The sequence below is a fragment of the Neolamprologus multifasciatus genome, chromosome 4 (assembly GCF_963576455.1).
Source record: "Neolamprologus multifasciatus chromosome 4, fNeoMul1.2, whole genome shotgun sequence".
Taxonomy (NCBI): Eukaryota; Metazoa; Chordata; class Actinopteri; order Cichliformes; family Cichlidae; genus Neolamprologus; species Neolamprologus multifasciatus.
This window is the reverse complement of record NC_140442.1, coordinates 26,110,089-26,123,072: the sequence shown is the minus strand read 5'-3', so window position 1 is coordinate 26,123,072 and position 12,984 is coordinate 26,110,089. Positions and strand designations below refer to the sequence as shown.

Sequence of the window (12,984 nt, the reverse complement as noted above, 5' to 3'; positions counted from 1 at the left end):
GCTTACCTCCACAAACAGAAAGCAGGGAACGATGGAGCTGCTGCTCTTCACGCCTGGCTTCTCCTCCACGGCCATCCCTCTCTTTGTTTCTTTGAACATCCCCCTGAACAGGCCCAACTTTCTGCCTCCTTATCCTGAAAGAGAGAGAGAGAGTAAGTCAGATGAGTGTGCTTGCCAGCCCTGAGGTCATGCCCAGAGTGCAAGATTAAGTAAAATCCATTCAGGACAAACGAGCTTTGGATAGATCTGAAGCTTTCTTTGATGTCTTTTTTTTGCTGTTATTTCATATGCTTCTATTGTTATTTTGTTGCATACTCTAAGAGCAGATTGTACCCAAAGCCCTAACATTAGTACACCTACTCTAATGAGCTCACCAGCCATGCTGTGAGCCATCATTTACATTAGATTTTTTTTTAAATAAATGTATTCATTTGTCTTCCATTTACTGACGTTCTGCCACTGCCTGTGAGTAAATATTATTTTGCATTATTGCAGTCTGAATTTAAAAAGGGAAAAGCATGCCTGTCATACATTTCATTCATACTATTTGCACAAAATCTAAAGATTTAATATATATAAGAGTCAGAAACACACAAAGATTTTCTCAGAATAGGTCATTTTTGATGATTTTGCTCATTTGTCTAAAAAGTGCAGAGATCATATTTCTCCCATGTTAAATTATCTTCATTGGCTCCCTGTTAAGTTTAGGATTGAATGTAAAATCTTTGCACATAAAAAGTCCTGAATAATCATATCTTAAAGACCTTGTAGTACCTTATTATTCTAATAGAGCACTTGGCTCTCACACTTCAGGCTTAGTTGTGGTTCCTAGAGTTTCCAGAAGAGTTCCTTATCTCTCTGTCCTCCCGTTTTTCCCCTTATCTCTTTCCCCTCATGGGAGAAGACTGCCCGTCCCTTAGCCTGGTTCTGCTGTCTCTGTCTGTTTAAAGGGATTTCTTCCTTCCCTTTGTCATCAAACACTTGTTGGGATTTTCTATCTAATATTGTTGAGTTTCTTCTATTTATGTCACCTGCAGATTTTTGCTGTTATAAACTGGAACTATATAAATAAAATTTAATTGAACCAACTGCACAACAGAGTGGTCTACACATGTCCCAGGAATTTTATGTAATAAAATCCCAGAAATACTGTTTCAAATGCATAGCCACAACAGCCCACCAAAGCTAGTTGTAGAGACAGACAACATTACCCAGACAATATAGTTTATTCAAGAGCTCCATGCATAGCATCAGCTCGCGATTTAATGAGTGTAAACAATTTAATTTCTGGGAAGAACATATAGTGTATTTGGATGTGTTTCTTTTGTTTGTAGAGACTGCAGAAATCATAGAGCTGTGAATAGTAGGTTTTGCCAGTTATTTCTGCTGCTTCCAGTCTTTGCAAAGCACTGGGTTGTAAGGAGGTTTTACACAATTCCTTTTTTGGTTGTTTTTTTTTTTCCATTCAGCAATCAATTGCAAGTAGTTCAGCAACCACTTTGGATTGCAAGTGGACAGAATCACAATCATAGCCAGCTTAGACTGACTGCAATTTGGGAACATTTGCAAATAACTGCCTTCTAATTTCTAACCACAGACAGATTGCCAACACTATGCAATTTTTCGGAGTCAACCTGTGCGATGAGGGCAACTAGTATGTGATCTGTCTCTTTGCAACAGGAAACTTGACTACACTATCTGCAAATTGGTTGTATTTTTGTTATATTCCTATATAAACGCAAGGCTGCAGAGCACCTATGTCGTCTTGCAGTTAAATTGTTGTCCTGCAGCAACTACTTCACTCTTTGCAGAGGAATTTCTGAATTTCCATTTCAGATCTATGAGCTTCTGGCTGGACTATAGTTTCATTTCTGTTTAATGAGAATTAAACAGACTGACTCTGTCTTGTTGCAGTTTTAGCACCTTCTCCTGACTGTGAATGAGCAGACCACGTCCTAACACCCATTCAAATGCAACAACATTGCAAGTTCGCTGCAAACATTCACAATAATTTTAGTCATGCCATTGTCTGAAACCAGTTTTCCCCAGTGTCACTGTAACATGTCCCACAATCTACAATCTATCTGTGTCTTTATTCTGGAAAATACAGTGACACACATTTCAAGAAAAATGAGGACAGAAGGGAAAAACACAAAAAGACAAGGATTGTGAGACTGTACGCGCCAGCAGCATGTACAGACTGATTTCTGTTGTCACATCCAAAGTGAGTAGGAGTGCTCAGCTACAGTTAGTGTTGTCTTTCTGGTTTTATGACATTATCGTATCTAAAAATTTCACAGGCTTGATATAGACCCTGAAATTTCCTGTTGTCAAGTTCACTTTAAACACACATAGAATACACAGACAGTAGATGAGAGAAGACAAGCAGTAAGAAATAAAAGATTTTCTTCTTTGTTTTGTTTTTTTGCCCAGAAGTTATCAGATTGACCTCTATCCTGTTGGTGAGTAGTGTGTTAGGTGCCGGACAGCTTTCCTCCTCCTAAATTCTTCTGCACTGGTGGAAAGAATAGGCCTGAGGGATGAATAAGGCATGAAGCCAAGCTCTTAGCAGCCCCCAGAACAACGCAATGTGCCAACCAAGACTGCTTTTAGAGGTTGTTTGGTTGTGTGTGTCTGTACAGCTGTGGGTATGTGATACTTGTCCAAAAAAAAAGTAACTGTCAGGGTGAACAAGCAGAAGCCCCAGGTAATGGAAACCAGCAGTGAGGAGGAGAAGAGACAGAAACAGAGATAGAGGGAAGAATCGTTCCTGTTACTTCTCCTCTGGAGGCTGATGGGAAGTGTTACTTTGTGTTTCATTTCCGTGGTGGGAGGCAGCACAATGAGACTCTCTCCTACAGTTTGGCCACCGGGTTGAAAAGTGAGTTGGCGGTAGCAGATTTCCTGTAGATGTAGTCCTGGGAGAAACTACTCAGGTGGCCAATGATGAGGCGGAGAAGCTTTTAATGATTAATATCTAATGAGTGGGACATCAAGAACGGGAATAATAAAACCTGTCACGTTCCTTTGGGGTATAAGCAAACTTCTGAGCCATCCCATTTGATATTGCTATTATATTTTTTCTCAGAAGTGTTCTCCAAGTGCTGATTTGGGTGGCAGGTTTGCAGCCTAATTAGTATGGGAAAATCTGTCCGCTGCTCAGCATGCAGCACAAAAACAGAGCCAGAGGCTGACATGGATCTTTTTAGTCTTACTGTCCTTGCATCAGGTCAAGAGTGTTAATCAGTGCTGTGCAGGTTATTTGAAGAATCTGAAGCCTTTTTGCTCAAATCTCACATCTTTAGATAATCTGACAGAAAAATTTGAATGTATGAATGTATGTAAAATGTATCAGATCATCCCAAGCCATGCAAAGCTAATGACTTACTATATTCACATTATCCATCCATCCGTTTTCTCAACCGCTTATTCAATTCAGTATCCAGTCAGGCTGAAGCTTATCCCAGCTGTCACAGGGTAAAAGAGGGGGAGGCCCTGGATAGATCTGTATTTACATCATTAATTGGAGATTATGTATCTGAATTTCAGGAGCGGGACCACGCCTCCAAACACGCTCCTTCCGGTTGCCATCTATATAGGTTCCCCCCAGTTCTGCAAACTGTTCATTCTCGTTTACGTGCCCCACCCTTCCTCCCTCCTTGTTCTCAATTCTTTAACTTCTTCACTTCTATTTAGTACATGGGGATCTGCCAGGCCCGGGATCCGTCGCCAGTCCCCTTTGAGGCCTTCCCCAAACCGCAGCTCAATTCATGTCCAAGCATTCACCTTTACCTACTAAAACACTGTCAATCCTAAAATGAGGATGTGGGCCCAGCTAGTGAAATAGATTTTTTTAAAGAACATTAATGCTGACTAATCAGAGCCTATCTCTGAAACTCCCCCTAGCAAGTGAAAGCTATAGCTGGGAAGGTCAATCCAAATATTGATAGTATAGACACCAATGCTGGTATCGGTGCCAAATCAATACTAGCTCAATACGATCGATACTTAGCTTCTATCTTCTAAGTTCAGTATTTGAACCACTGAATAGTGTTAAATACATATATTTAAATTGGTACCTCAAACATGCAGTATTGTCTAATGTCTCAGTCTTTTTTGTGTTGACTGTCATGTCTATTTTATTTAGTCTATAGCATATTTAAACAACAGGAACAAGAGCTTTAAAAGCAGCACCAGACTGAATTCTTTCCTGCTAACTCATGCTACATTACCAGATATACACTGCCCATGTCTTCTTTTGCACATTAACTGCCTCAGCTTACAGAGCTCTGGCTTCAGGCTTTATTGGAACTGTTACCAATAGCTTGATTTGATAAGGCTCGGGACCACTCGGATCCGCACTACACCAGTGTCTGCTTCAGGGGACTGTGAAGGGGAGCACTCCACCACCTTGAAAGAGCTCTGTGTGCATTAAGATTATGCAGTCTCTTGATCGGTCAGGCTAAGAGGTGGATATTTCCCTTTGGGAGACCAAAAGATTTTGAAGTTACTTTTGATGATTGCAAGCAGAAGTCTGATCCTAACAGTCCATGCAGTGTGTTAACTGAAAGCAGGGAAGTGATATAAACTCGAGTGTATCCTTTGATGAAATGGGGAAAAGGGGGGAAAAAGTTGAGTCAGAACATGTATTTAAGAATTTTTAGAATCAGTGGGCCAAAGGCTGATTCTGGATTAATAAATGTAATGTGCATTTGACAGACTAACAGAGATGCTCCAATCATTGGCCAGCTAGTGGCCTCAGACTGGCCTCAGATACAAATGATTCTGTGATGATTTCATGCAATCATGTAGCGACTGGAGATGCCTTGTGGTCAGAACTTGGTCAGCACTACTTGAAATAAAAAAGCTGGAGACAGCAGCATAGTAACATTACCACCACTGGCATTTTGAAGGTATAATTACAAAGAAATGCAGGCATGTTGTAGTATACTCAGACTACACAATATTTTTGTCATGATAATCACCAAGTCAGATTAGGGCATTATAGAGACATAAAATCGTCTTTTGCTCCCCAAGCAATCATGCTTGACCCCTTAAAAGATGCCAGTGGGTAGGACTTGGCAATTTATGATGCAGGCTGTCTACTCCATTTTACAGTTCTTGAACTGATGTCCTGTGTGACTTGAATCGACCAAAATTGGGCTGGTATTGTGCAGTCTGAACCTGGCAACAGATAAACAGGATATACTGCAATTTATATCCTTTTTCTCCAGCAAAGTGGAGCCCTTTATATTGAGATTTGTTTGGAGAGAGAGGAAAAGAAGCTCTTATACCCTGATGCAGTTTTGGAGAAAAAAAAAGTGTCAATGACTTCTTAGTTCTTAGATAACTGCAATCAGCAGGTCATACATAACTGATCCACCTCGAACTGCAATTACTTACGTTCTTGAAAAAGTGAGCCCGTGGCAGTCATTTAGAAATGCTGGTTAAAATCTGTGTCTGTATAGCAGAGTGAGTGCATGAAAGTGAGAAGCGGTCCAGCTGGTTGTTTAAAAGGTCCATGTGAAAAGGGGCCTAATCGAATAGTCCATCTATCAATTAGAGAAAATGAAATCAACCAGTCAGCAAACACAATGATGGTGAGAAACTCCCAAAACAGACCAGAGACAAAGAGACTTTGTTGCATAGCCACACACACCAGCAATACACCCATCGGAATATAAAACATGAGAGAACTGAAATCAAAATGGTGGAGATGAGAGAAGCAAAGGGAGCAGCAGAGGGGAAAGTTGAATTAACACTAGCAAGCACACACACACACACGCCTGCACTTCAGGGGGAGCAGGACATTTGAATCGTCTGCTGCTCTGAGGACTCCCGTCAAAGAGAAGAGACCCAGGCAGCCATATGTCCTCTCTTTTGCCTCTGCAGTCCAGCACCCTGCCCCAGGACATCCCTGTGCATGTAAGCACACACTTAGACACAATCTCTCTCTCTATTACACACACACACAAAAGCTAATTGGGCAAAACAATCTGGATCATGCTCACTCCTGCTTTACCAAAGCATGCTCTTGCATGTCTTTTTATGCAAAAATCCACATTTGTGCAGCGGTAACATGAGAGGATGTGCAGCAGCAATGCAGCGTTAAAATACCAACTGTCAGTCACCCGTTCCTCTATTTCATGTCTGCACCACAGCCAAAGACATACACGAGCTGCAAACTAAATATCCAAGACTTTGTCAGCAGAGTATTACTCGGTATTTTGGACACTGTTTTGGACCATTTGCATGGAGTCAGGTGCCAGAACATGCGATCAGAGCAAACTGTCGAATACCTCAGCTCGCTTTTGTGTGTGTGTGTGTGTGTGTGTGTGTTCAGTGTGTTGAGATTTATTTATTTTTTGTCCTGTAATTGTCAAACCACTCACTTGCAAGTCAGATTGCATGCACTGTCCTACTCAGCACGCTTCTTCCACACATAGAGGCTATGTGTGAACAATGCACCTATCCTGACACCTGAGTTGAGTCACAAACAAACAGCAAACATCCCACTCCTTTGACTAAGGGGCAATCCCTTCCTACTATTAAAAGAACAAAGTAAAAGGGTGAGAGTAAAACCATAATAGGATTTACCCAGTGCTCAATAATTAGTACTTCTGTTTGGGGAATACCACAGAGAGACACTCCCCCCCACATTCACACGACTCTTAGAAGAAGCACGTAACAGCGGGTCTTTGACCGGTTAGCGTGTAGAAAATCCAACAGTGGCTGCTCCGTTACAGCATCCCGGGCAGGCATGCTGTTCAAATCATCCCGGCATGGGAGCGAGGAGAGGAAAGCCTCCCCGTCTGCCTCTTCATTCACCACTCCCCCTCCCTCCTTACCTTGGATCTGACGGTTGCCACGGCACCAGATTCCTAAGCGGTGGCCATGTCAGAAGAGATGATGAGGGGAAGTGGTGTGAAAATGTCCTTCCACCCAGGTGTCTGCCCCTTCTCTCTTTCTCCTCCTTCTCTTCCTCTTCTTCCTCTTCTCTCTCCTCTCCTCTCGCCTGCTCCACAGCAAAGCGTGAGAGAGCTGATGAAGGGGACGGCAGCAACAGCAGCAGAAGAAGCAGCAGTAGCGTCAGTCTCTAAATCTTACACACAAATACACACGCAAACACACACACAAACACACACGCTCCTTTTAATTAGCTTGTTCCAACAACCAGCGATGACTAATAAATCAAGTGGCTGAAATCACCTCCTGTGCGCCGCTGATCCGATGAGGAGACACAGAGGAGAGAGAGAGAGTGCAAGCACATGTGTTCGAGGAAGTAAGAGTGTGTGTGAGAGAGAGACAGTGATCTAGAGCATGAGAGAGGGGGAGAGAGAGAGAGGGAAGGAGAGAGAGGAAGGGAGGGCATGCATTATGTGTGTCAGCTCATTTGTATTCAAAGCTTGTTTTGCCTCTCCATCCCTCCCCTTCTCTCTCTCCCTCCATCCATCCATCTCTTCCTTTATCTAACTCCCTCCATCCATTCTTGGTTTCTCTTCTTTTCCCCTTTTACTGTTCTGTCCTTTGTGCGTTCACGTAAAGGACACAAACTTGACCAGAACATCAGAGGAAAGAGGGGTCAAGGAATTCCACAGATTTAAAAAATGGGATGGAAGTGGAAAGGAAGGCTTCTTGTGTGTGTGTGTGTGTGTGTGTGTGTGTGTGTGTGTGTGTGTGTGTGTAGGTTTGTTTGTTTGTTTATAAGGGTTCACAGCTGCATGCCTCCAGCGAAGCACACTCTGGATGTGGGTTAATGATACAAGGCTGGCTATTGATCTAGGTCAGAGCTGGTAGCAGAGAGCCAGGCTGGACACTAGTGCACGTTTACCCCAGAGGTGAATGAAAGTTTGCTGTTACGCAGAGAAAAAAATACAGAAATGCAATACAAGCTTGGCAAAATGTTTTTAGCAATCAGTATTTCATGTAGATCTCAAAGAAACAGGCATTAAAACAGCAAAACAAGCCTCTGACGGCACCTTCTTCTTAAAGCCCACCAGTTCTGAAGCAATGCTTCTCTGTAAAGGGTCAGGACAATGCCATACTGACAGCTGAAGACAGGAGCAGCAGTGACAATGTAATGAAGAGAGTTGCAGAGAACTCTCATCGCTTTTGGATGAGACAGAAATATCTTAAAATTTCCCAAAATAAAAAACATATTGTTGTTATTAGCAGCAAATGAATGCCAAGAAAAAGAATTTCCAGAGCCATTTCTTTGGCATTCGCTACTCAAATGCAACAAATAATAATAAGTGGCATAGGCACCATAACAAAAAAATACAAGCTTTCTTGTTGGTAGTGTCCAAAACAGCTGTTTCTGTATAATATGAATGAGAGAGCTGGTGGGTCTTCAAGAATAAAAATATGTTTTGGGGAATAAGCATAGCTGGTCCCCTTTAAGTCACTGGATGAGCACTAAAAATCTCAGGTCTGATTACCTTTTGCTAGAAGCTTCAAAAATCATGTTTTTTCACTCTTTTGTCCACTTACTATAGACATTAATAGGATGTTGGTGTCTGCAGCTTAGAGACCCAGAGGTGCAAAAGGAACCAAGGTTGAGGTCTTAGGTCTGTTTGTGTGGTAGGCTCCTAGTGGCTTCCGCTATGCCCAGTCTTCATTAATATAGCATTACCTTTGGGGCATTAACAGCCCGCAGGCTTATTTTATGCACACAGCTCCTGACCTATTTTAGGAGTGACAATCCATCAAAAAAAGAGGCAAAGAACACCAGTAACCCAATGGTGATTTAGTTTCTCGTGCTGGTGAAACCATTAGCATTGTAAGAAGTAAGAATAAAGGCCACAAATGGGCATGGACTAATCAAATAACCTTCCTGTTGTGCAATTATTTACCTACAAGTAGATGTGGAAATCAAATCTAACAGTTTGTGAAATCCATCACTATTCTCTGTCATTCTTTTCAAATTACCTCATCACTGGGTTTCACTTCCCCTCCTCCAGTGCTGAGTGCACTGTCCTGACTTGTAGGGGTCTCAGTGGGATTGTCATAGTGGTAGATGAGATATGGGCTGAGCATCTTAGAAATGAGAAATCTGCCTGTTATGGGGCCATTATGGTTTACAGCAGGTTGGATGCCTGTCCCAAGGGTCTACTCTCCTCCCGCTCATATACCCTGCTTCGTTTCTCTTTGTCCAACCCCCTCTCTGACTGCTTTCACCCACGCCAAGCTTACAGTGGAAACCCCTCAAACTATGTCCATGACTGATGGAGAGAGAAGTCTGAGAAGGTGAAGGATAGAGAAGGGCAAAAGAAAGAAGAGGAAAGGCCAAAAACGAAAGAGGTCCAGACCTCAAGGAGAATTGACCGAGCTGTTTCTGTGTATGAATTGGGTGTTTCCATGGAAACCATTGCAATCAGAACCATACACAGGAAAACGCACATTTAGTCATTGGAATCAGGTTTGATGTAGGATACTGTATGCACATTTACTTATTCGTGCGCACTGCACAGTTAATCCAGTAAAGCATCTGTAGTTTATATGTGTGCTACTTGCCTGCATTCATGTCTTACTGCTGCAACCAATTAGCTATGTAAGCATTGTGGTAATTAAAAGTATCAAAGTCTGGTGGTAAAAATTAAGTCAATGCAGAAATAAAAACAAACAAATAAACAAAACTGCAGTTCCACAAATAGCCACTTGATGCTAACTCAAAAATAGAATTAATTCCCACTAACTCCTATGTTTAAATGTCCATTGTTATAGCAGAATTAAAAATGTTTACAGCTTGATTTTGGTCCCTTGCCAGAATTTTATTGCTGTGTTGTGGTTAATATTATATTATTATTTTGTCTTAAAGTTATACATGACTAAAGATGGCTGTGACTGCTTTGTTAGGCTGCTAGCTGTAGGCCTTACCTCAGCTAATCTGAATGACTGAACTAGACCTCTTGATTGTGGTTGTTGTGTTGGGTTGAATTTTAGATTCTTTTCAACACAATTATCAAAGAAGTGTTACAGCCTGGTTTGAAGTTTGTGTTTCAGTTTTGGTACTGGATTTCTGGTATTTCATTAGCAGTTACTTAGCTGTAATTAGCAGATTAGCAGCAGGGTTGCTAGCTTTAGCTAATAACTAACCTTTCTATCTTCTTGGTGAATTGCAACATTTCAGAATTCAATAAACCAAGATGGAAACAATAAAATGCCAAACACAAGGCTTAAAATGTATTTTCAGTTGGTGAAGTGACAGTAGCTACATCCATCTTCTTAGTAATGGATAAACACCATCTGTTTTTGCATCTATCCAACCAGTCAATCTATTACTTGTAGCTAGCTGTTGCAGTCATTTATCCTTTATCATTTTTTTTATACAAATGATTCACTTACTAAATACCATGATGGCTCTGCGGTGTTTCAATAAGAAATTATATAATAATGCTGGAGACTTTGATGAGTTTGTGTAGTAAAAATAAAGCTACTGTAATTTCACTAATAAGGTAATAAGAAGTTGGGCTTAATACGTTTAAAACAACAGAGGTGTGAAACTTGCATTCTGACAAGATTGTTCTTAATGTTTTGTTTTATACTTATAAGGATTATATAATATATTTATATTTTCTCTGCACATATGACAGTGGTATGAATGTCTACAAGAAAATCATTCAAAGGACACAAATGGCTTTTTTCATACAAGACAACCATGCTTAAAATATCCAGCCACATACCGGGAAAAAGTGGGGCACATCAGTAGGCTACATAACATTAATAACTCATTTTACGCCCATCATTTAAACATAAATGAATAGAGACAAACATGATCCCTCTATTACCACAAACATCATCCTGCACAGCTCCCCAAACATCAACTCACCAGCACAGAAGCCCCCAAATACCTCCTTGTATCATTATGCCAAGAGCTCCAGCTGTGGTCCAGAAGGGAAATTCATTAATCAGCCTTAGAACAAAGGACCACATTCCTCCGCTATCCCCCCTTTGTCTGTTCATCCCACTTGATCCTGTGCTAATTCTTCCAGTTAAACTGAGAAAAAAGCTCTAATTTTGTTTTTCAGTCTTGAACCAGACCAGTTAGATCACATCTGTATATTAATTATTTTGAATATGGCAACTTTGACAGTCTGTAAATCTAAACACATGAATAAATAGTAGATATCATTCTGGTGCATAGTTTGATTTGTGCTTGTACATTTATCGTAAACACAGCTGGACAAACATAAGGAAGTACAGTATTTAGCAGCTGTTCCAATATTTGTAAAAAAGTATCCAGAAGAATTAAACTGAATTAACCACTCATCATGCAGTAGATTTGTGGCATGTTTAGCAGCTCAAGTGTTGACACACAGATACTGAGTGTCTTCTTCAAGAGTCTTCTTTAAATTATATGAAGGATTTCCCTTAAAGAAATCATTTCATACCATAGCCTCTTATCAGAGGTTTTACCATGGAACTGTGTGGCTTCTTGTTAGTCATAAGAAATGTCCCATTGCCTGAAAAAAAAACGCCATTAGTGACAAACCATCAACACTACAGCATGCTTCTGCACATATCAAGGTGGGGCCTACAGCAGGTGTTCCTTCCTTTTCACAGTGATTGGAAAATAAATTCCATCTCATGCGATTTGATTTCTTGAGCTGCGGTCGGCTATTATCACCCCCACCTCTTTACACAGGATCAACTGAAGTGGTCCCTTGTTCATGTCAGAATGCTATAAACCCCTCGGGCACAGAGGGAAATGATGCATGTTATTGTGAACACACCAGATGGGGTCCCGAAGCAGAGAACGTGAAGGTAGAGCAGCAATCTTTCGATAATGAGATGTAAATGGAGGCAACTCCAAGCTAGGGATAGTGACAGGCTCATTTTAATGGATAACAGTGCAAAGTAATGTAAGTGACAGGTAGCAAACCTGCATGAAAATAAATCACATTTGTTAAATTATGCTCAGCACACAGCTCCTCTTAGAATCTAACCTATTATTAGTCCCACCAGTCAACATTAAAGTCTCTAAAATCAATATTTTTAACAATAACATTGTTTCAGAAGACTGTATGTGATGTGAAATGAGTCACGAACCCCATAATTATAATCTACCTTTGTTGTTTTCCTTAGTGCCACAGATCTATAACACTGCTTGAAAAATACTTGAAAAATCTATTGTAAATCCCTTTCCTATACCAAAAACTACAAAAGGCTAAGATCCTAATTTACATCAATTTACTTAATGTAATCTTAATCTTAAATACTGTAGATTCAGCATCATTTACACATTCTATGGCTTTATTCTTCTTTTATTTTGTGCACATTTTAGATTGCAAATAAATCTGTCAGTTTTGCTCTGTATCAATTACCAGTTAATGTTAAAATTCAATTTCCATTCATTTCAATATATATATATATATATATATATATATATATATATATATATATATATATATATATATATATAGTGTCAGTCTTGATACAAATAAAGTCGTACAAGCCAGTGTAAGTTGAATGTGATACATGAAGGAGCAAGTAGCGCCTCATTTGCAGGGGGATGATGAAATTAACATAATGTCTATGCAAATCAAAATAATTAGGATTATATAATAGATAATAATTTAGTAAGTATAAATAAGTATAAATGTTAATAATCACTGCATGTTTGATGAGTTTTGTTTAGATCGGCCCACCCATTAAGAAGGAGCTAGGGTACGTACAGACATATGCATATATATGCTATGATCATTATAGTAACGTTATATGTTATAGTAATATATCCAAACTAATATTTGCTTGGAAGAAAAAAGAATAGCTAATGTACTAGTGATGTATTTATGCAAAGGATGTGGAATATAAATTATTATATAAACATTTCAGCATATCCTATAAATAAAATGAAAATAAAACAACAGTCTGCATCTAAAGTAGCTGTTTTCTATGCAATTCAAAACATGTAGTAAACAAGAAGTCATTCATGCATGATTTGCAATGAATCCTCAGCGGACACCTCACTAACAACAAAGAGCT

At 40.1% G+C, this 12,984-nt stretch overlaps 1 protein-coding gene across 4 annotated transcripts in view; it reads right to left on the bottom strand.

The window, feature by feature from the left end:
- The window catches only part of plppr2a (phospholipid phosphatase related 2a), a 78,429-nt gene extending 71,065 nt beyond the window's left edge, over positions 1 to 7,364 (bottom strand). Inside the window, exons 1-3 of one of the 4 annotated variants that reach the window (XM_085155838.1) lie at positions 7,210 to 7,363; positions 6,849 to 7,102; positions 7 to 134 (exon numbers count right to left, since the gene is read on the bottom strand). In XM_085155838.1, coding sequence (XP_085011964.1) covers positions 7 to 99 — 93 coding nt within the window. In that variant the 5' untranslated portion in view covers positions 100 to 134; positions 6,849 to 7,102; positions 7,210 to 7,363. Of the gene's footprint in view, positions 1 to 6; positions 135 to 6,848 lie in introns of all 4 variants that reach the window. The other 3 variants (XM_085155839.1, XM_085155840.1, XM_085155841.1) reach the window with 3 other exon arrangements.
- Positions 7,365 to 12,984: the final 5,620 nt, after the last annotated feature.